Source organism: Protopterus annectens, chromosome 4.part0 (assembly GCF_019279795.1).
Source record: "Protopterus annectens isolate FY-2018-M chromosome 4.part0, PAN1.0, whole genome shotgun sequence".
In the NCBI taxonomy this organism is placed as follows: Eukaryota; Metazoa; Chordata; order Ceratodontiformes; family Protopteridae; genus Protopterus; species Protopterus annectens.
In genome coordinates this window covers 1414380443-1414403447 of record NC_056733.1, presented here as the reverse complement: position 1 = coordinate 1414403447, position 23005 = coordinate 1414380443, and the positions used below count along the sequence as shown (strand labels likewise).

Here is a 23005-nt window from a genome sequence, read left to right as displayed (position 1 = left end):
CTTGTCATTAAGTTGGAGTGATTTTATCATTTTTCTTTCAAGTTACATTTTACACAGAACTGTCATTTTGGTCATTATGAAGTAAGAGATATTTGTTATAAATGTTGTCACCTCAGAGAGTTCTTGTCAATTCTGCTTATAAGAGTTACGATTCTGCTTTGTTTTCAGATGGTACAGAGTCCAGTCCTGGAATCCATATAAAGGAGTGGGACTGTGATAACATGCCCACCATCCTTTTTCCTGTAGTTCTTATTCCCAAGTCATTCACTTCCACAGCACTTTATCGCTTTCTCTCCAACTTCCTGATTTTTTTGTCAAGGTTCATATATGAGCACATCTTCTCACTAAAATAAGGCTGTCAAGCCTTCACTTATTTTCCTAATTCTGCATTTTGGAAGTTTAATTAGATTTGGCTCAGAGATGGTGTTTGTAAAATGTTAGGCATTCAGATGGGTTTGGTGAGGAATCTAATACTGACATTTCATGCTTACATGTGGGCCAGCATTTGGGCCACCATTTCCTTTTGTGGTCAGGCCTATTCAGCTTCCATAACCATGGCTTCCCAGATTTGTATTTCCCTTCATAATGAACACAGAGAATTTTCTTGATTGCATATTTCCCTCAGATTTCAGGGACCACAGTACATAGCCTTCCCTTGTGTGCCATGGAGAGTTTACTCTGGAACACATGTTGCATACTGTGTGTTTGTGAAGTCACATTCATACTGTGTGTTTGTGAAGTCACATTCATACTGTGTGTTTGTGAAGTCACATTCATACTGTGTGTTTGTGAAGTCACATTTTGTTCCAGCTGTTTTTTCAGCCACTGGATCTGAGTTTGACTTCACGTGTTTTTCACAATGAAAGATTGTTTGCACATCTTCAGCTATGTGGCTGAAGCTTGAACACTTCAAAAAACTTTTTATCCGTGCATTAAAAACTTGTGTTTACATAGGAAGTTGTAGAATTGACGACATTTCAGATCTGCATGAAACTGGACATGTATTATTCCTTAACATACCTCTCAACGTCTTAATGAAAGAAATCTGGATAAAGCCAAAAAGAAAATGGGGGACAAAGGCGCAAAATAGGGACAGATTTTAAATATTGTTCTTATAAACTTAGAAAGTTGATAGCATAACAGGTTTTGCATTAGCATGCATTTTCTGAAGGACAAGAAGCCTGAAACTCAAATGTCAGTCTTTATTTAGTGACCTCAGTCCTCAGAGATCTACCAGAAATCCACAAGTCCAAGTAGTTTGTTTCATTAAATAACAGATGGGTATATTGAAGGCTGCCCCAAATTCTTTGTTAAAGCAAAGGTTAACCTTTTCATTGTGAATCTGCATTACACGGATGTGCTTCTGTGTCTTTCATCAGCATCTTCATCTACTAAGATACTTTTGGAGAGCTACAGCTTTCCTGATCCAGATTTCTTCTCCTCCTCAGTGGATGCAAGGAATGCTACTTTTGTTTAACAACATCGTAATATCTTTGTTCCTTAAACCTATTAATAAACAGCCATTAACAGTGTGATAAGCAAAAATAAGAAAGACAATTCATTTTAATGTAATTCTATTTTTTTTCTTTTATATCGTCAAAGAGAATCATCCAACAAGCTCACTGGTTTAGGAATAATATAACCTGAAATGCTAGTGTAGGGATGCAAGATACTGTGCGAACCCTGTACGCTACTTAGATGTCTGCCTTTAGTTGCAGACTGCAGCTATATCTCCAGATCTGTAACTAACATAACAGCTGTTATGCTTTCAGTACAGATGCTGTGTAGCATGCTTACCACATTTAATCTGAGGTTAACCGATGTTGACTCCCTTTTTGCAGGTGTGCTTGCAGTTGTTTTGTTTTGCCAAATTTCAAGTCATCATGTTCACTTATGTTGGCTTGGTTCTGCAGTTCCTCCTAAGCTGCAGAATTACCATTTTCAGTCACTGTCACCTGACAAGGCCTCCCTCTGATACTGTCAAGTTGCATACCTAAACATGAACTGCCTTTATTCACATTCCATCATTTAAATAATCAGTGGTGTGCCACAGCTGCAGTATTTTTGTTTTGGCTAGATGTATATATATATATATATATATATATATATATATATATATGTGTGTGTGTGTATGTATATGTAGGTAACTAGTTTAGATGTTTTAGAGCAGATTGATTACACTGTTTCCATTTGTGTTTTGGAGGCATAGCATTGTGGTGACTAAGGTAGCTGATGCTGGCTAGAGTGTTTATGTGCCCAAAGTTCTCCTAGATGTGTTCTGTCATTTTCTGTAGGTACCCTAAACCCAGCTATAAAGAATGGCTTCTGATCAAGCAAAACATCACCCATTTAAGAATCCAGGAATCTGAATTTCAGAATGCATTTCTCCTTTTTAGCATGGTCTATTTCAGGATGTAGTTTGCAGCTACATAGGGGCTAGTTGCAGAATCAGGCAGACTTAAATGATCACAAGGTTTTCTTACTCTCAGATTTTTCATGTGTGTATATTCCATTTAGGAAACTCCTTGTTGGGACTTACTTTTCTGAGAGCAGTTTCATTTCAGCTACTTTGGTATTCATTCATCACTGACCGTGATAGTGTGGGGTGGTGCATGCAAATTACAAACTACTGCTATCAGGAAGGGGAGAATGATAGAGAGGGGACTATGAATATTGCTGGATGGTAAGTGGCATTGGTAGGTCAGTGGTGAAATGTGTCCCCAGAACCGTCATTCATAAATATGTTTTCCAGAGAGAGGGAGTTTTTAGACAAAGGAAAAAGTAGATGGCTACAGAGAGCTATACAAATGTGGTTTACATTGAAAAGAGTGAACTTATAGGCCAGACACTCAGAATCAGGACGGCTGTATATTGGGTGGCTACGCGGTGTAGAGTGGGTAATGTACACATTGGTTATGCAATTGTGTCATGGTTATTTTACGTGAAAAACAGGCTGTCTGAAACAATAGTGCCCAGTAAAGCTGCACAAAGGTCAGCAAACAAGCACTGTCAACTTACATGTCTAAAAGAATAAGCATACCAAACTGCTTTGCCTGGGTCTCATATACTGGAATTTTTTTTCAGATAATAGACATCCGCGGTGGTGCAGCAGTAGTGTTGTTACCTCACAGCAAGAGGTTCTCCCGTTCAAGTCTTGGCTGGAGTGCGGGAAGTGCCTTCTGTGTGGAGTCTGCATGTCCTCCCCGTGGTTGGGTGGGCGTTCAAATGACAAGCGTAAATGGGCGTGCCTTCTTTGAAGGTTGAACGTCGAGCTGGCACCTCAGCGTTCGTCAAAATCTACTGCCAGTCATTAGCGGACCGGAGTTCCTCTGTGGCGACCCCTAACGGGGAAAAGACGAAAGACAACAACAACAACAAGACACCTCAAATCATCATCTTCATCAATATCATCAACCCATTTTTCTAATTTTTCTACATGGGGCCACTGTGTCATGTCAACTGTCACCTTTTCTTCTCCTTTTTTTCCTTTTTTTGTGTAAACATGTAAAATGTTTGCCAGTGTATTTAACCATTTGTTTGTCTTATAATGTCACTGAGGATCATTTATATAACTACACATGGCACATTCCATTGTTTGTGCACTTGCATCACAGACGTTTGCCGCCTGCCATAGCCTGAAACGGAAGGACCAGTAGGAGTATTTGAGAACTGCAAAGTCCTTCATTTTCAGCACATGTGACAGCACTTCTCATTTATGGATCCTCTACTGTCTGGGTTTTGTTCCTAACAAATCAAAATATACACTTTTCCTGGGACTGTATCTTCTGTTCATGCCTGAAACAGACTATTTTAAGACAAATCTGCAGTCATTAATTGGTAAAGTATTAGATGGTGTGTGTCAACTTTAGAAAGAAAGCTTGCTGTTGAGCTGTTTTGTATGGAAGAAAGTACTAAGCCATCTCAAAACTGTAGTAAATCTAATTCTGTTGGTAGCTAAGAAAGTGATCACAGTCGTATGGGAAAATAATTCGATACGACAGCTGGAGGAAGACTTTAATTCAGCTATGGGAGTTCAAAATTAAGAGGAGGAGAAAATAAATTTTGCCAGGATAGATGGACACTATGGAGTCACTTAATGGAGGAGAATCAAAGTACTGGAGCTTGACCCTAATGGTGGCATGGGAAGAAAGTTAAAGGTGATTGGGAAGATAACACTTAAAACCCAAGAGTGGGATTTAATAAAGCTTGTGACAACTATTGTTGTAGACAAAGTAAATAAAGAATGTTCACAAAATGTTAAGGTGTCTCTGACTGCTCCTTGTTTATCATGTTCTGTGTAACAACTACCACTGGAATCATTGTTCAAAAATGTCTCTTTGCTTTTTAAATCTAAGAGAGTAATTCTACGTTTCCGAAGTAAAAGCCAGTACAAAAGGGGTCTGGCTGACTAAAGTTTGCAGATGACTGCAAGCTAGGAGCAGTCATTGAATCCCAAAATGACTTAGCCATCCTGCAGGAAGGTTTGTCCCAAATAAATAACTGGTACAAAAATCATGGACTGAAACCAAATACAAAAAAAAAAAGCATTATCATGTCCTTTGGGAAGTCATCTATTCTAGTAAACTACCAGATTGACAATATGCTCTTAAGGGTTGACTCAGTTGCTCTAGATTTGGGAACTTATGCGGACAATGACTTAACTTTTGACCAACATATGCCTGTTGTTGTAAGAAAGTCCTTCTATATTGCACAGCTTATAAACAAAGGGATTGCATCTAGTACTAGGGGTGGTATTGTTCTCCTTTACTCAGCCCTCATTAGGATAGTCATTGAATATAATGCCCCAGAAACATGTAACAACTGGAATGGCCACAGAGATACCTTACTAAAAGGATACAAGGCCTAAACATGTTCTACATGGACCGACTGAAAGCCCTCTCAATAAACTAATGTCCTAAAGACTGTTAAGAGGTAACTGAGTCTGGCATACTAGGCTTCCTCCATCCCATTTCTGATGGATTTACTGCAAATCAGCAAGTGAAATGACATCAGAAATACTCTGTCTAGGGATCTAAACCTCTTCAGCAATGGAGCGGCAGGTAAATTTCACAGAGGATACAGCTGCTAAGGAACAGACTCCCCACCCACATAAAACAAATTTCATACATGTCCTTATTCATGTGCAACTTGGATCTGTGAATGGGAAACAGAAGATTTACCACAGGACTGCCCTTTGTACTACTAATACAGAGATACAGCTCCTAAATGCTTTATTCCATTCATGGGTCCCCTCAAGTTATCTATAATATGATCCCAGTTATTCTCATTAGAGGCACTATATAATTATCAACCATGGGATGGGTAAGGCCAATCTATAACCAAATGGAATAGGTCACTTCAAGTACAAAAAGGGAAATTGGCTTGGCTTAAAACAGCCTGTAAGGGCAGCTAGCCTAGTACTTAGCTATGAACCTATGAAAGTATAAGGTGTTGCCTCAGCAAATGAACCTACTGACACAATACAAAGGGTCCCTAAGCACCCCAGCCTGGATACACCAAGGCAGACAGCCTAGATGAACTTGCCGCAAGACCATGCAGGTACAAATTTTCAGAGGAAGTGCTAAATAATATGAATTACACTAGGAAACCCAGTACAAGAAAATCTTTCCTAGCAAGAGTTGCATTATTCCTGGAATGTCTGTCAGACCTCTACAAATCCAGTTACCTTACACATTTGTGTGTTTTAGCTTCTTTTCTGTATATATAGACTTCTCTGTTTCTTTAACTAATTAAGCTCTGCAAAGTTGTTTTATTGCATTCCTGCCTGTATTTCTGAGTTTTTTGCTTAGTTTAACTGGTAGGCTATACACTCAAGTGTGCTAGCCAAATTAAAGCATTTACTGTGTTTCTGTACCTAAATTCTGCTACTTTGTACAAAAAAAAAATCTTTTGTTTCCCGCCTTTACTGAACTAAAATAGTCCAGTCTTCAGGTATTGCTGATCTCTGGGCTGTGTCATAGTTCCTGTGTTGCCCATATCCTTATTTGGATAGGAGGAAGCTTCTTTGTTCACCAGTGAGAGTGGGGAGCTCTGAGCAGCCTATCTGTCCCTTGAGGAGTGGTTCCAGCCCAGTGACCTGTAGCTTATTGGCCGTTTTGGGCCATTTCCTATCTCCTTCTAACCCCTTGCTTTAAAGCCACCTTTTCTGCACTTTTGCGCTTGTAATTTAAAGTTTGTCCTGTTTGTTGCATTTTACCTGTTGAGGCTACACACTCAAGTGCGCTAGCCTGTGTTACATATTTATTGCATTTTTCTGCTGTTTGTTGCAAAACAGAAAAAAAAAATTATCCTTGTTTCCCATCTTTCCTGACCTAGAGTATTCCAAATACAGGCTTTGCTGTATTCCGGACTTTTGGAAAGTTCCTGTGTTGCCCATTTCCTTTCTTGGATAAAGGGAGGCTTCTTTGTTCACCAGTGGCAGTGGGGAGCTTAGGGCAGCCTATCTATCCCTGGAGAAGTGTTCCCAGCACAAGAATCTGGTAGTTCCTGTGTTGCCCATTTCCTTTCTTGGATAAAGGGAGGCTTGTTTGTTCACCAGTGGCAGTGGGGAGCTTGGAGCAGCCTATCTATCCCTGGAGGAGTGTTCCCAGCACAAGAATCTGGTAGTCTATTGGCCGTTTTGGGCCAATTTCTAGCTCTTTCAAGTCCCTCTGTATAAAACCCACTTTGGCGCGGTTTTTGCGCTTGTTACTACTCAGCCAAGCTCCTTGTGGTCCTGAAGAGTGGTGCTAGCAGCAGAGAGGCTAAAAGAGCGACTGCTAACCTGATAAAAGTGTTTGTTTTCCTGCTACTACCTGGGCGACTGTCCGATCTAGCTAAACTGCAAGTATTTCTGCTTCTTGAACTGTTTTAAACTGTTTAAAGTTGTTTTTGCACCTGCACTTTTAAAGTTTGTCCTGTTTGTTGCTTTTACCTGTTGAGGCTACACACTCAAGTGCGCTAGCCTGTGTTACATATTTATTGCATTTTCCTGCTGTTTGTTGAAAAAAAAATTATCCTTGTTTCCCGTCTTTCCTGACCTAGAGTAGTCCAAATACAGGCTTTGCTGTGTTCTGGACTTTTGGAAAGTTCCTGTGTTGCCCATTTCCTTTCTTGGATAAAGGGAGGCTTCTTTGTTCACCAGTGGCAGTGGGGAGCTTGGAGCAGCCTATCTGTCCCTGGAATAGTGTTCCCAGCACAAGAATCTGGTAGTCTATTGGCCGTTTTGGGCCAATTTCTAGCTCTTTCATGTCCCCCTGTATAAAACCCGCTTTAGCATGGCTTTGCGCGATTTTGCGCATAGCGCAGCATCGGGCAGCGCCGCTTAATTGGGTTTAAACCATTCTCGGCTCCACAAAGTCTGCTCTTCACTTTTTTCCTTAGAACTGATCTAGTGCTCATAATAAACACCCTATTCCCACTCTAAAGCCTGGCACTTGCTCACTAAAGCAATTATATAAGTCAGCACTAAAAAATTAAAAGCACTACACCCTGAGTACTTTGTTCCCCATTGGCCCTTTTTTCAATTATAAAGGAATTCCCAATACTATTCTAGCATGTCCAAAGGTCAGTTGTCAATCTCCTCTCTGGTCCAGCTGGTGAATCTGGGAATCTTGAGGCAATGTTACAACTGCCTCATGTACACAGACATCCCTCTCCTCCTCCCAAAAAATTCCAACAGATGTGAGAGATGCAACCATATAGCCAAACTGAAGGCTAAGCTCTCTCAACTCAGTACTGGCGTAACCAGTCAGGAGGAGAAGGAAACCACACTCACTACAATTCCAGTCTCACATAGACCTACCACGACAGCAAACCAAACACATAAACACACAAAAACATACTCGGAGGCTCTAAATAAAAATCTGCCTAAGCAGCAGAGACCTCCAAAGCAGACACCCAAGCAACCGCTACCCCAAAACAAAACACGTGCAACACAGCTCACAAAGCCAGTGTGCCGAACAGTCACAGCTGTTAAGGCTAAACAACTCACCTGATACACTTGTAATAGGTGACTCTATCGTCAGGCACACTGACGTCCCGCTCACCAGGCTGAACAAGGAGAAGGTCACAGTGTGCTGCCTGTCGGGCGCTAGGATCCGCCACATAACACAAGCACTCAGGTCACTCCAAGGCAAGTACAAATATGACTCAGTCATTGTCCATGCTGGTGTGAATGACCTGAGACGTACCTCCCTGGACTACATGAAAAGAGACACAGACACAGAGGAGGTCTCTGAGCATGTAGCCCAGGCCAGTATGACCCTGACCTTGAGTAGCATCTTACCCTCACCAAGAATGATGCCACAATATGAAGACAAGATGATCAATTTCAACAATTGGCTTAAGCATTGGTGTCATTCAAAGGGGATCCAATGCCTGTTTGCCTGGGATGACATGCTCGACAAGCAACGATGCTTCGCTAGGGACGGCTTGCACCTGTCACCCCTGGGCTTTCGGATATTGGCAAAGGCTCTTGCCACCCCCATAGTGCCTTTTTTAGGCAAGGCTCAAAAGACAAACCCACCTCCATAGGTATCACAAGGGATAAGAAACTAAGAGTAATGCTACTCAACGCCAGAAGTCTAAACCTCAAGATGCACGCACTCAAAACTCTCCTTAGCATGGAGAGCATCGATATCTGTGCAGTAACAGAAACCTGGTTCAAGGCTTCCGAGAGCACCCCAGCACTACCAGGTTATACCTCATACCATGTTTTTCAGCCCCAAAACATGGATCGAACCACAAAAGGAGGGGGAGTATCAATATTCGTCAAAGATACCTACACCTCCAGGTTGGTGGCACAGCACGAAGCATCAGAGACTATCAACTAACAGTGGGTAAAGCTGCCTTCCAGTTTATAGCCTGCTACAGACCACCCTGTCAAACCCAGGAACCCCACTCGGCCTTCCTGAGAACACTGGAAAATATGAAGGTCTCTCCAAACACCATTATATTGGGCGACTTCAACTACCCTAACATAGACTGGGAGCATTACTCTAGCTCCAACACCCTAGCCCAAAGGTTCCTAGAATTTATAAACTCAAATGCTATGGAACAACTTGTTGCCATTCCCACAAGAGGGGAAAACATACTGGACCTGAGCATCACCAACATGGGGACTCTATGCTCCAGACCAGAAGTGTATCCCTTCACTGGTAAGATCAGACCATAACCTAATCTCACTAGATATTCATATCCCAACCTCAGCCCCTGCCCAGAAAACCACAGTGAAAAACTTCTCTAAAGCAAATTTCACACTCCTCAAAACCGAGGTGGAATCCTTCATAGCCCCCGGCCTGTGGAAAATACGGTCCAGACCGCAGAATCCTTTGTAAACGCATTCTATGAACACCTTCAGGAATGCATGGATCATGCAATCCCAAATAAAACCAAGACCCAATCCTCCAAAGTTAGGCGTCCTGTCTGGTGGACCCCAGCCATAAACAAACTATACAATAGAAGGAGGAAGCTACTACATGATAGAGCAAAATCCCAAAAAGGGAAGGCATCTCTGATCAGTATTAGCAAAAAACTATGGGCATTCATAAAATCGTCAAAGGCCAGCTTCGAGAGAAAAATTGCACAGGTCACTAAGGATAATCACAAGGCTTTCTTTAGTTATGTTAGGAACCTGGGTGGGAATTCCCAGATATGCTCAGAATTAGTCCAAAATGACAAAAAATACACCGAACCCACAGACATTGCCAACATCCTAGCTGACAGGTTCAGTGCAAACTTCTCCCCCCCTTCCCCACCAAAAGGGCAAATATCTATCCCAGCAGAGTGCTGCCCCCCTGACATCTCAGATGCTCAGGTAAGAGCCGCCCTCTCCAAAGCAAAAAACACAGCATCAATGGGACCAGACGGTGTCCCGGGCTGCGTCCTACATGAACTCCAAGAAGAACTAAATCCAAACATAAAACTACTGTTCAATCTCAGCCTTACTACAGGATATGTACCCAAAGAGTTGCATACAGCAACAGTGGTCCCTCTCCACAAAGGTGGTGCCTCAACGGATCTTGGAAACTATCGCCCCATAAGCTTGACTAGCTTGGTCTGCAAAGCTATGGAAAGGATCATCATGGACCTCATAAATAAAGATATTGGGGACCTACAGACACTGGATCCTACCCAGTTCGGCTTTGTTAAGGGCAGATCCTGCCTCTTAAACCTGGTTGATTTCTTTGAAACAGTCACCAAGGCCATTGACGAGGGGAAGGTGGTCCACACAGCCTACCAGGACCTCGCAAAAGCCTTCGATGCAATACCCCACTCGGGCATTATAGATAAGCTCACCAGCTTAAATATAAACCCCTATGTCACTAGATGGGTTGCAAACTGGCTCAAGGACAGAACCACATGGTTAGAATTGCTGGAGCCATGTCAGACTCCAAACCAGTTACAAGTGGCATCCCACAAGGCTCAGTCCTGGGACGTCTCTTGTTCGGTATATATTTCTCGGAGGTACAGGCTAACACGGAAGGACTGTGGCTGACCAAGTTCATAGATGACTGCAAACTGGGCGCTATAATCGACTCTCCAGCCGACACAAGCATCCTACAAAAGGGCCTCATAGAAACAGACAACTGGTGCCAGAGCCATGGCCTCAAGCTAAATGCCAAAAAGTGTATAGTCATCCCCTTTGGCAAAAACAAAGTGCCCACAAATTACCACATAGGTGGTAATCCATTAAGTACCGAAGAAGTAATTAGGGACCTGGGGACCCAAGTTGATAGCAATCTCTCATTTGACAACCACGTGGCCAAAGTGGTTAGAAAAACATTTTATATAGCCCACCTAATCATGAAGGGATTCACATCTAGATCAGGGGAGATCATCGTGCCTCTTTACTCATCCCTCATCACGCCCATAATTGAGTACAATGCCCCTTTTGGGATGTACCTTACCAGACACCTGCAGCAACTGGAAAGACCCCAAAAGTACCTCACCAAGAGGATCAAAGGGCTCAAACAGATGCCATATGCTGCCCGGTTAAAGAAACTCCAGCTCTACTCAGTGGCATACCGCCTGCTCAGAGGCAATCTGTGCCTGACGTATAAAGCCATGTCCAACCCGGAATTAATGGACATGCTACACCTCAGAAAATCCAAATCCCATCGAGCTACGCGATCGAGAGACTTGAACCTCAGCACTGAAATAAATAGGACATGCTGGAGGGACAGATTCATAACCCAGAGGCTCCCTTCACTCTGGAATAAAATCCCAGTCCAGGTTAGGCAGAGTCCCTCATTGACTCTCTTCAAGAGGAATCTTGATGAGTGGATGGGAGATAGTAGGTTTACCCCGGGTATCACTTCTGTGTCACTGTTAGACAGAGGCACAGTATACTAACCTCGAAAAAGGGCATAGCAAAATTAATTTAAAATGGGTGGCGAAAGCTAAACACACTCTGGCTAGGCTTATAAATGCCCTAGGGCAGATAGCCTAGTATGAACCTATGAACATCTATAAAAATGCATGCTGTGTTATTTTACTCTGTTTGCATGTGGTGCCCCCTTTATATTCAGGATCCAAAGTTAATTAATCCTTGAGGGGAATCATCAGTCTAAGACCTCCCAGATAACAGACTATTCCACTGTAGGACCTCAGTTATGTACTAAAGAAATTAATATTGCTCCCATTTGAACCAGCAGCCTCATCTCCCATTTAGTTACTTTTTTAGAAGACACTAAACTTGGTGGCAGTTAACGTACCTATAAGTCTCAGAATTCTAAGCCTTAATGTGCAAATAACATTTCCTAGTGTTTCACCAAGACTGAGTGGCAGTGTGTAGCAGTCTCTTTTTTATGTCTCAAAACTCATTTGAGACAACCCTGCATTCCATTGATGTGCATAGACATCTGAGTATCTGTCTACACAGAACCAAAAATCTGAGAAAAAAAAATGATCAGCTGTTTGATTTGCAAACAAGAAAGAAGGTAACCCTGTTAACAATCACTTTCCATGTGGTTAGCAGATTGCATTGCTTTTTGTAACCAGCATTATGGGAAACAATTTTCAAGCCATACTGGGACACATTCCACTAACTGCGGTGGTGGTGCTGCGGTAGTGTTGTTGCCTCACAGTAAGACATTGTCCTGTTCGATTCTCAGCTAGAGCATCTTCTGTGTGGAAACATGCGTGAATGGGCGTACCTTCTTTGAAGGTTGTGCGTCAGAGCTGGCAACTCGACACGTAAAAATCTACTGCCAATCGTTAGCGGACCGGAGTTCCGCTGTTGCGATCCCTAACCAGGAAAAAGCCGAAAGACACAACAACAACTGGGACACATTCCACTAGAGCTACAGCTGCCAAAAAGTTTTCTTTAGAGGAGTCTTCACCTAGGACATTCCTGAAGCAGCTACATGGTCTTCTGTGCACACCTTTTCCAAACATTAAAACTTAGGCACTGCATCTAGAGCCAAGGCAGGAGTTTCATTTGTTGTCTTGCAGGGTCTTTTTTCAAAATAACCAGTCCTCTTCCCCAAATATGTCACTGCCTTTGGGAATCTTGCCATGAAACGAAGACTGCAACAGTGAATACTACAATGAACAACATCTAGTTGTGTTAGAAACTTGCTGTAAATGTAGGTGTCTGAGTAGTCTTACTGATGCAGTCCAAGTTTCTTCTCTCAATCCTCCTTCTTTTATTCTCTGTATTGTTCAGACTAGCTTTGCAGTTGGGGTGCCATCCTTATCCCTAGATCTTACCATACCCCTTATACCTACTTTGATGACTATCTTCCTGGAGTTTCGGGGTTGTGGTATCTTGGGGATGAACTTGGGACAATGTTGGAGGTTCCACGTAGCCTCCTCGCTCTGGGGCTGGAGGATTCTCCCATCATTGTTGCTAGAGAAAATAGATGTTGTTTGAGGCACCCTTTATACCACTGACATGATCACTTGTATTTAGGAGGGCTTTAGCTGATGCACTGGTGGGGGGTACTGCTCTAGAAACTGTTTAGCTGCAGAATAGCTGCAGGTAAGATATCCTAAGAACTGGGAACTGTAGCGATGACACTACTTGAATATCTATGCTAATGGTAAGGGCATAATACAACTGTTTTTCTTTATTCGCATGATGTCAGTAAACCTGTCTAAACACAGCTGATTGGAACAGGGAAGGAAGTACATTATCTGTCTTCCTAGTTGCTCTCTCTGTCTGTTTGTCTCTTTCTGTCTCACACACACACACGCCTTCAGTTGTCAGGAGAACTTAGCCCTTGGACACAATGCTGAAATTCTCTTTGACACATCACAGCTCTCAAAAGTGAAATCACAGATCTTTTATACCTAACTACAGATCAGGGTAGTTTAAATACTTCTTAACCCTAAATGTTGTAATTATTTTATTTTATTATATGTCACCGAAAATAAAGCCTAATCTATTACTGATTGTTTCTTACTTGCATTAAAAAAATCTGTTAATGGAAAATTTATAAGGAAAAGATAAATGTCAAAGCAAATGAATAAAGAAGTACAGCAGTCTGTGTAGGGGGCTAGTAAGATAAGACAGGAAAACCAGGGATTAAAAATGACCTCTGAACATGCCTTCACTGGACAGTGGACTGTCTTAATAAATATTACAGGGGAAAGTTGTGTTCTAGGATTTGTACAAATCACTGTAGTAAAAACGTTATGGCAGATTTCCCTACAGGTTATAAATCAGGTGCTGTACACAGTAAATAAATTGGATGGTGTCATACAACTATGTTAGTGCAAGACAAAAGGACTTGAATTTAAGCAAAGAGAGTACATACAAATTTTAGCCAGTAGATGGAGGTGTAGGTATTTTTCAAGTTAACAAGTAGAAATATTCAGAACTGTCATGTCCAGATCTATAGTTTCATTTGGATATAGAGAGGATGAATAGGTATAGTTCAACTTGTAAACTGTTATTGTGTTTTGTTTTTTTTTTTTTGCTTACAGCAGTGATTCATTTTCCTGCTTATTTAATGTAAATTTTCTAAGTGTGAGTAACTAAGTGAGCAAATGCTATTCTCTGTACAGAACCAAGAAAATTGTCATGTTTTATTAATCAATGATTGTAAAACTCTTACCAGAACCCTGGCAACTATAAAAAATATGAGTCATTTACACAAAAGTCTTATCAACACATCTCAAGAGTTGCTCAATGAAAGCCACAAACTAGGGAAGTTCTAAGTTATTGTACCAAGGGAAGAGAAAAGCTAAAAGGGACCATAATTTGGGGACACAAAGCAAACTGTATGAATAAGCAAACCCTAGATGAAAAGTTAGAGTGCTCAAAGGCTGTCCTCGCAATACCTTTTGGAGTAGGGAAAATTATAAAATAATTCTACTACACAGACTAGTATTCAAAAGAGCAAGGTGGAAGTAATAGATCTTCAGATCCATAGGTTCTGTCTCTGTTTGCCATTATTATAATTTTTTTTCTTTCACTCATGTCGTGTGAATAATTATTTCATCTTGAAATATTTTTATGTGAATATGTGATAGACTGTAATGTGATTTTTTCTGAGTTGGCTACTGCTGCTCCTCTTTCACGCTGCACTTGTGGTGCTTTAATAGTCATCTGTTAAATACCAGCTGGACAGCTTTTCTAAACATTTGTTCACATCTTGACTGTTGTCTTCTTCAGTATTAGCAGCTGAAGTCTTGTTTCAAGATAAAGTAGTTTAGCACTGTTTCAGAGCAACAGGATGTGCCTTTCTCAAATTTGGAGTTATGTGCTGAAAGCTTCCAGTATTATCGGATGAAAGTGAATGCACCAAGAAATGGAATCCGCGAACTGCATTCACCAAAAAAAATGCCAAAAACACTTTTTAGGAAGGCAAGCCCCCCCTGCTCCCCATGACATGAGGGCAAGCTTCACACCCCCAAACTTATATATACCAGCTCCACCTTCGTACCAACTTGAAAAAGGGGGAAAATCCCACAGAAAAGGGAATCACTTATGGCACAGCTCATTGGCAGTGATTTCCTGTGAAGGAAATTCACTTCTCGACAAGTTGAACCATGGGCAATTGAAGTTTGAGCGTTCAGTCTTCATCTACCAGTAAGTTACCCATGCTGACATCTGACAGATGATTTTTAACAGCTGACAGTGGATTGACACACCTCATTTCAGTTCAAGGGCAGTTTTAGTCACAGGCAGTGGGTAACAGAATGAGACTTTACTGTACTGGTTTTAATACATCTACTGAGTATAATCCTGGGCTTGATTTAAATGTAAGATTTAGTTGAGTATCTTTGAACTGGCATTTGGCACAGAGGATTACAGTACTGTTAACAAACTGCTTCCTCTAATGGTTCAGGGTTTGAGACCTTCAGCCACCATTGCCTTACCATGTATAAACACATCACTTAACTAGACATCAATCCTGGTCTGACTGAAAAAAATCCATGAAGATCAGTTTTCTACAGCAGTTAAGAAATACACACACACACACACACACACACACACACACACACACACACACACACACACACACACACACACACACACTAACTAACATAAATATAAACTATGTGCCATCAGTGATTTGGCAGAATGTTTGTTGGTTACTAAATCTAACATCTCACATTTAATGGCACATCATTTTTTTCCTCATACATGTCAGTTGGTAGGTGTGTTTGATAGGCTGTCACTTTAGGATGAACAGCTTTGTTTTTTTTTCCAGTTCATTAACAAAGAGCCTATGGATAACATTCAGTGCCATTATATATTTATTTAGTAGCCTAATTTAGGCAGCAGTTATTCATAATTTTACAACTGCCTGTTTAAATTGTATTTACTTTTATATCGTTTTAAGTATTTCCTATTTCTAATTTATATGTTAGAAGTTTAGACTTAAACGTGCTAATAAAGATAGATTGTATTTCTAATGATGCCAGGGCATTAGTATATCTTAGAAGACTAGGATATTTTCATAGACTTTTCTTTTTTTACTTTATTTCTCATCTATGTTTTACCAAATCAGAAGTGCCAAAGTAGGAGCTAAAAATACTTCTGAATTATCTTGGATTTCTTTATCAGTAACATTTGTAAAACCACCCAAACTGAGTATGCTTATAAACTTCTTCTAACATTTTTTTTTATCTAGATACAGTTATAACATGGAGTGATGCTGTTCATTGAGGAGTAACTCTACATCTTGTAATAATGGGTGAAACCCAAAATGCAGTGGTGCATGTTATATTTTTCTAGCTAATTTCTAATAAAAACATGTGTTTTATTACATTCAACATTAAAAGTATAAACGATGTTTCAGATTAAGGAAATTACATTTTTTTCTGTAGTGGCATGCCCTGTCTCGAGAAGAACAAGCCAAATACTACGAGCTAGCAAGGAAAGAACGGCAACTTCACATGCAACTTTACCCGGGATGGTCTGCAAGAGATAATTACGTAAGTCAGTCAGCCCTATTCTAGCTCATGTCTAAGACATTTACAGCGTGTGTGTGTGCATGCACATGCATGTGCGTGTGTGTGTGTGTGTGTGTGTGTGTGTGTGTGTTTAGTTTTATATTACCAGAACTGTTGGGTAGACAGAATAGTCCAAAAAACAGCATGTGGAAGTATGGAGGATTTAGGCCACAAGAGTGTCATTGTGAATAAAGATGAAAAACACTGTTAGTTAATTATGCAAGTATAACATCTAGTAGGTTTAGGTTACATAGTATCTGTGCAAACCTAATTGTTGTATGTTAATTTTAATTTTGCATGCTAGTACACATAATCAAAAAATGTTTAGCTTGCTGTTTATGACACAGCATTTTGCTTACTAAAGGGTGTCTGGTTTTGGCAAATGTGCTGTGTAAGGGGCTCATAACTGTGGATTTATCCTGACTGATGATATATATGGGGAATAAACCTCTTCATCCATAATTTCAGGGATTCCCTCTTCAGTCATGGACCATTTCCTCAAAAAATTCACAAAGTTGCCCAAGATTTTTGACCTCAGAATTTGTTATATTAAGTAAGGGGGTACAAGTGCCCCCTGCATTGGGGGGTGCCAGGAGCCTTCCCACTCAGCTCACCCACTTCACCCAGTCCTGATCATTTAATGTTTTATTATATTAGGTTTTGACAAAATTGTCCACCTTTATTAAGGGACTTCCTGAATGGAACCATATTCTGGATACTGTTGTAAATAATCCTCTTCTATTTCTTCTGCTCACATTTCAATTCTGACCTTATCTTGTCTCCTGGTGTGATGTTACTATAGAATTAGCATAGAAAAATTACTTAATTATATCACAGCACATTATGTGTTATTAGGGCATTCCTTCCCACCTCCTTCGCTATGTGCTATTTCAGAAGGGTATTCATCCTCTGTAATTTTGCATGTGGCTACCAGTTTATCAGATTTAAGTGGTTAAAGAGCTAGGTGCTGGTAATTTTACATTTTTAACTTTTGTGTAGAATTTGTAGACTGGTGTCCTATATGGGGCTACTTCATGCTCTGAACCCATTGTTTGCTAGAATGTTCTGTGGCCTGATGAACCTGAATGGGGTAAAAGCATGAATGGAAAACGGATGAATGAAAAAGAATAATTAATGAAAAAATCAAACAGAAGGGAAAAGGATTGCCCAGCTCTTAGGCACTGATGAAAAAAGCCCTAAATGTGCCTAGACAACTCATGGGAAGGTGGAAGATCCAGATAAGGGTGGGGGACTGAGAGCAAGCCATTCTGCGGAAAGGGGTTGGTCTGGCATACTGACCCCAGTAACAGGGAGATGGGGGACTAGTATATAGCATTATAGATCAGAATGATACTGTGAAAGTCATTTTGGGGGGCATTAGGCAAGTGTGTATGATGTAAATGTGTCACTCCAAAAAAGCAGCGATTACAAGCATCAGAGGCCATAGCATGGAAGGGCAAGTCTATGAGGAGTTATGGCCTGCCCTGATAAGTATAATTTCCCACTTCTGGCTTGGCTCCAAAGGGAATAAGTAGGATGACAGGCTGTCACTGTCACCAGGGGATAAATAAGCTGAAAGGCTGTCACTTTGCGTGTGAAACAGATTGGGTTAGCTCTTTTACAGAGGAGGAATGCATGAGTAAGTTGTTTGCTAGGGGGACTTTGAAGATGTTCATCATGGAGACTTAAACATGTGTTAAAAGATAAAGCCTAATATGAAGAATTTATGGAGTCTGGTTAGAAGACAATAGCATCAGGTCTTAGACTCATTTGAAGGGTGTTGTTTTACTGGAGTAGTGTCTCCTAAGGCAGATGAAACATGTCTGGAAACTGTAAGTAACCATATGAAGAGTTTCTGCTTCCCCATGAGATGTCATGTAGTATTTTAAAAATGTTTAACTTACTGCTCACTGGAATAAACTGTTTCTAGCCTCTGTTCATAGATTATCACTGATAGTTTCAGCATGTTTGATGGCTTCATTCCAGCCCAGTGTATAGAGTCTTCTGCATAGCTGCTATCCTTATTACATTGTGAGGGGGTACAACAAACAATGCTGGATTAGGCCTGCATACATATTCTGTGTAAAAAAGACAGGATTGCAAGGAAGAGAGATCTGCCTCCCAAAGAAATGAGAACAGGAACATTTTAAAAGGAGGAGTAAAAACATACGTGTGAAATTTAATACCGGCAATGTAAAATGAAACATCTGAACCCAACTGCTTTACAGATTGCAGAAATTGCTATTATTTGTAAGCTACTTAATTCTGGACCAGTTTCACTCAAAAGAAATCTAGATCACCATGTTGCTTATCTATTATATTATGTAGTCTCCCAGGTCTTCAATATATATCATTTGGCCAGATTGAGCTTTTGTTGAGGTGCACATAAGTGTCTTAGAGGTCTGTGACGCCATTTCAGAGCATACTATCTAGGTCATACGTTCTGGTTGTATGGAATTTTGTCAACAGGAAATACAGTTGTTCCCATTCTGAAGGAAGCTAATTGCGGTTAGAATGGTACCACACTGACTTAAACCTCAAAAGCAGTTTAAGCCACTTTTTACACACAGTAGTGCACAGTGATCTGTCCAACATTTCATTTTCTGTATTGCTGTTACTACAACACTAATCTGTGGCTCTTTAAATTATTATTACAGTGCTACACTGCTTAATAACAGTTGGACTGCAGCATAAAGCAAAGTTTCAGTGATTCCAGGCTGTTAAAATCCATTACATGATATTTTTAGCCATGAATAACAGCTAGTTATTTTGTTTGTGCCACAGCAGCAAGAAGTATCTCACTAGTTAAGTAAGCAATGTTATCTGATATCAGTGTAAGGAATGTTATCTGATGTCAGTGCAAGGAATGTTGTCTAATGTCAGTACAAGGAATGTTATCTGATGTCAGTGCAATCAGTGTTATCTGATGTCAATGTTTGCCATTTTTTCTCTTGATAAGGATGCAGAACTACAGTGTTGTTCATGAGTATAATCAGACATTACTTGGATAGTTAAGTAAATATATATTGTAGCTGTTGTGAGTCTCCAGTTTTTCAATAGCTTTTCAAAACACAAGAGATGAACTTCATGACATAGGAAGTATGCGTTACTGCAGCTTCATAAATTTTAAGGTAAACTGCTAACAAATGCACACCAGAACACTGTACGTGGTGGTAGCCACAATTAGCCAACATTTAATCTCTATATCTACAACAGCAGCGGCCTGATTTCAGGATTAAAGCTCAAAGATACTGGACAGAGTCGAGAGGGAAGGAGGTTTAGTTCTTTCCAAGCACATTCCTCTTTGTTACACAAGAGAGACAAGTTGCTTTGTAGTGATTACAAGCTCTTGGCTGTGACCATTTGCCAGTACCTTAGGAATCGCTTCTTAGCCTGAAGACAGTGATGACAACATCCACAGAAGCACAATCCAGATGTACTTGTTTCATATCCCTGGTCACTCAGCATTTTTGAGTCTTTGCATCCATAAAGATCATTTGCTTCCTCACACCTGATGGTTTTAATAGTGAACACAAGCCCTCCAGAACTCTAAAACATGTTAGCAGTCACCACTGAACTGAAATCTGCAGTTCAAATAACCATGGAAAGTGACGTGAATCAGAAAAGTTATGAAAGGCAAAATGAACCGTGTACTTTGCAATGTTTGAAAGTGGGATCTGTCTTTCAAGGTAGTGAGAGGAAAAGTTTCAGATCAAAGTTCATAGTATCTTATGTGTTTGTTTGTTTGCTTGCTTGTTTGTATGTTTAAGTTTGTTTAGCAGTATAGAGCATTGATCTCATTGGACCAGTTTCAGACCCAGCTCAGTGGTACAGAGATACCAGAAAGATGAACAACATAGTACAAATAGAAAATATAAGACATAACATGTAAACAGAGAAATCAAATACGTGTTCAAAAAATACAATGAAGAGTTGGTTAGAGTCTGATTACAAAATATATAATATATGTGATATGTTGTAGCCTGTGACTGAGAAGCATTGCAGTAGCTAGCAGGAAATACAAATTATGTGTGAGAAAAATTATATGTTAATGTGTACTTATTATTATATGGATATTCGTAGGATCAGCTCATGTAAACATTAGCAGTAGCAGTGTTGTGATTGCATTTTAAACTTATAGACTCTTTGACTATGGACGTAGAAGCTTTGCTTTGGCTAGATTTCCATTGCATGTGGCAAGTAACCCCTCTATTTTTCTCACCCTCTCTTCAGCATTTTGGCTAACATAAAGTTTAAAAAAAAAGAAAATGAGGTCTCTGTCAGAAGAATATATGTTTATGACAAGGAATAGATATGATACAAGAAAGGGAGTGGTACAGGCTGAAATGTGTACTAATGGAACCTTAAGAATTATCATTTTAAATTCTACCTTAAACTGCTGGCAGTCTGCATACCTCTCAACCTCTCAGTATAAGAATTCTGGGCATGTACAAAATACTTGGGGAACAAAGGTTCCAGATCAGCAACACATTTTAAATATTGGGGTTATAGACTTAGAAAGTTGTTAGAATAACTGTTTTGCATTAGCTTGTACTTTCTGAAGGATATGACATTTGAAACTCAAATGACTAACATTATTTAATGACTTCAGTCCCCAGAGATTTGATAGAAAATCGCAAATGTGATGAGGAACCGACCTTCTGTTTTTTTGGGAAAAATATGGACATTTTGCAAAACTGTGAACAGTTGAGAGACATACTGTTTGCAAAAATATTGCTATTTTGCCATTCAAAAACAGTGTGTGCTTAAAGATTAGTTAAGTTGTCTTTTGTGAATCTTATTTTTGGATAGATCTACAGTTTTCTTAAATCCATCTGACAGTCTGGAAAGTTTATTAGTCGTTTCCATGTAGCTTTGAAAGCAGGGACGTCGGGAGGCATACGCACTGTACTGATTTCAGTACAACTTCTTTAGAAGAGGGGGTAGCATTTTTAATTAAACATTTACATATTTTTCAAAACAGCGTTGGTTCCTTTATGTTACATTTCATGGCTACATACCAGCCATTCGGAATCGAGCTTCACATCATCACGTCATGTCTGGCATCAAGCGGGAAATGTGCATAGCTTAAACCAGCCGCTTGCGAGCAGGAAATATTAGTTTGAATGTTTTGGATTATGTGAAAGGCAATTGCGTGATGAACGGAATGGATTATCATTGTGGGAAATGTGCATAACTTGAACCGGCTGTCTGTGAGCAAGAGATATTAGCTTGATGTATTATGTGAAGGGCAAGGCAATCGGAGTGGATTATCATTGTGGTGAGGTGATCCCCAAGGCAATCAAGTAAGTGTGTGGGAATGGATTATCATTGTGGTGTGGTGATCTTGAAGGCAATTGTGTGTGTATTATCACTGTGGGGTGGTGATCGTGAAGGCAGTTGTGTGTGCATTATCATTGTGGTGTGGTAATCGCAAAGGCAACTGTGTGTGTATTATCATTGTGGTGTAGTGATCGCAAAGGCAAGTGTGTGTGTGTGTGTGTGTGTGTGTGTGTGTGTGTGTGTGTGTGTGTGTGTGTGTGTGTGTGTGTGTGTGTGAAAATGCCCCCCCACATAATATACCTACTGGCTATAGGTGTTCAGGCTCAAACCCTGTACCTTTGCTTCAGGGTAAGAAGAGCCTAAAGTCCCTAACCACCACCATTTCTGAACTTTGTTCAGATTTGTTTTTCTAAGAGTTGAGAACTATGGTGAGAAGTGAGAACTGAAGTTGTATTTCCCCATTATTGTTTTTGTTGTTTGTCCAGGTTTTTTATGGTAAGGTGTGAAGTGAGAACTGAATTTGTATTCCCTCATTATTGGCTTTGTTTGTCCAGGTTTTTTGTGCTAAGAGGTTGAGAGCTATCTAAATGATAACCATTAAGTTTCAGTCTTCCTATTTTTCAAACTGCTTACTTAGCATAGTGGTATGTTGCACTGACTGTAGTGCATATGGTTCTGGGTTCAAGACATGCATGGTGGTAACACAGTATTTTATTCTAGCAACTTTCCAAAATTATACAAGCAATGTTTAAAATGCGTCTCTGGTTTATGGGCTTTTGTCCCCCGCCCCCCCCCCCAATAAATGTTGACTTTTTCCAGATTTCTTGTGCTGCAAAGTTCAGAGATACAGCTGAGTGTTGAGTACATTTTACAAGGAGCTGAGAGCTTCAGGGGAACTAAAGTTTGGTGCTGCTTATGCTGAGTCTGCTTGTACTGTTAATAGCACAACAGGTAATGTATTTGCTTTTGATGCAGAAGGTTGTGGGTTCTTCTCCCACAGTAGGTAGATGCATTGCTGATACTATACTGTGTTGTAAAGGGGGTGGATGCTGTAGTCCTTTTTGGCGAAGATATCTAGTAGTAACTATGAACCTGTTATCAGTTTGCCATCCATTGCCTATTACATTACTAGCGTATCATTTTTTTTAATGCAACATAGGCAATTTATTCCTCAAGGGCACAGGCACTTTATTTGTAGATGAAACCATGAAATATAAAGTTGTTTGCTAGCAGCAGCCTCTTCATTAGTTACAGATTTCTTTAATGTGGAATTATGTAGATGGCTTTTACTAGTTCCGAGATTGTGCATATT

General features: G+C 40.3%; 1 protein-coding gene across 5 annotated transcripts in view; it reads left to right on the top strand.

The window, feature by feature from the left end:
* Positions 1-23005, top strand: part of TCF7 (transcription factor 7) — a 1045913-nt gene that overhangs the window by 854279 nt on the left and 168629 nt on the right. For all 5 annotated transcript variants that reach the window (XM_044069246.1, XM_044069244.1, XM_044069247.1 and 2 more), the window contains one exon: positions 16285-16392. In XM_044069246.1, coding sequence (XP_043925181.1) covers positions 16285-16392 — 108 coding nt within the window. The remainder of the gene's footprint in view (positions 1-16284; positions 16393-23005) is intronic.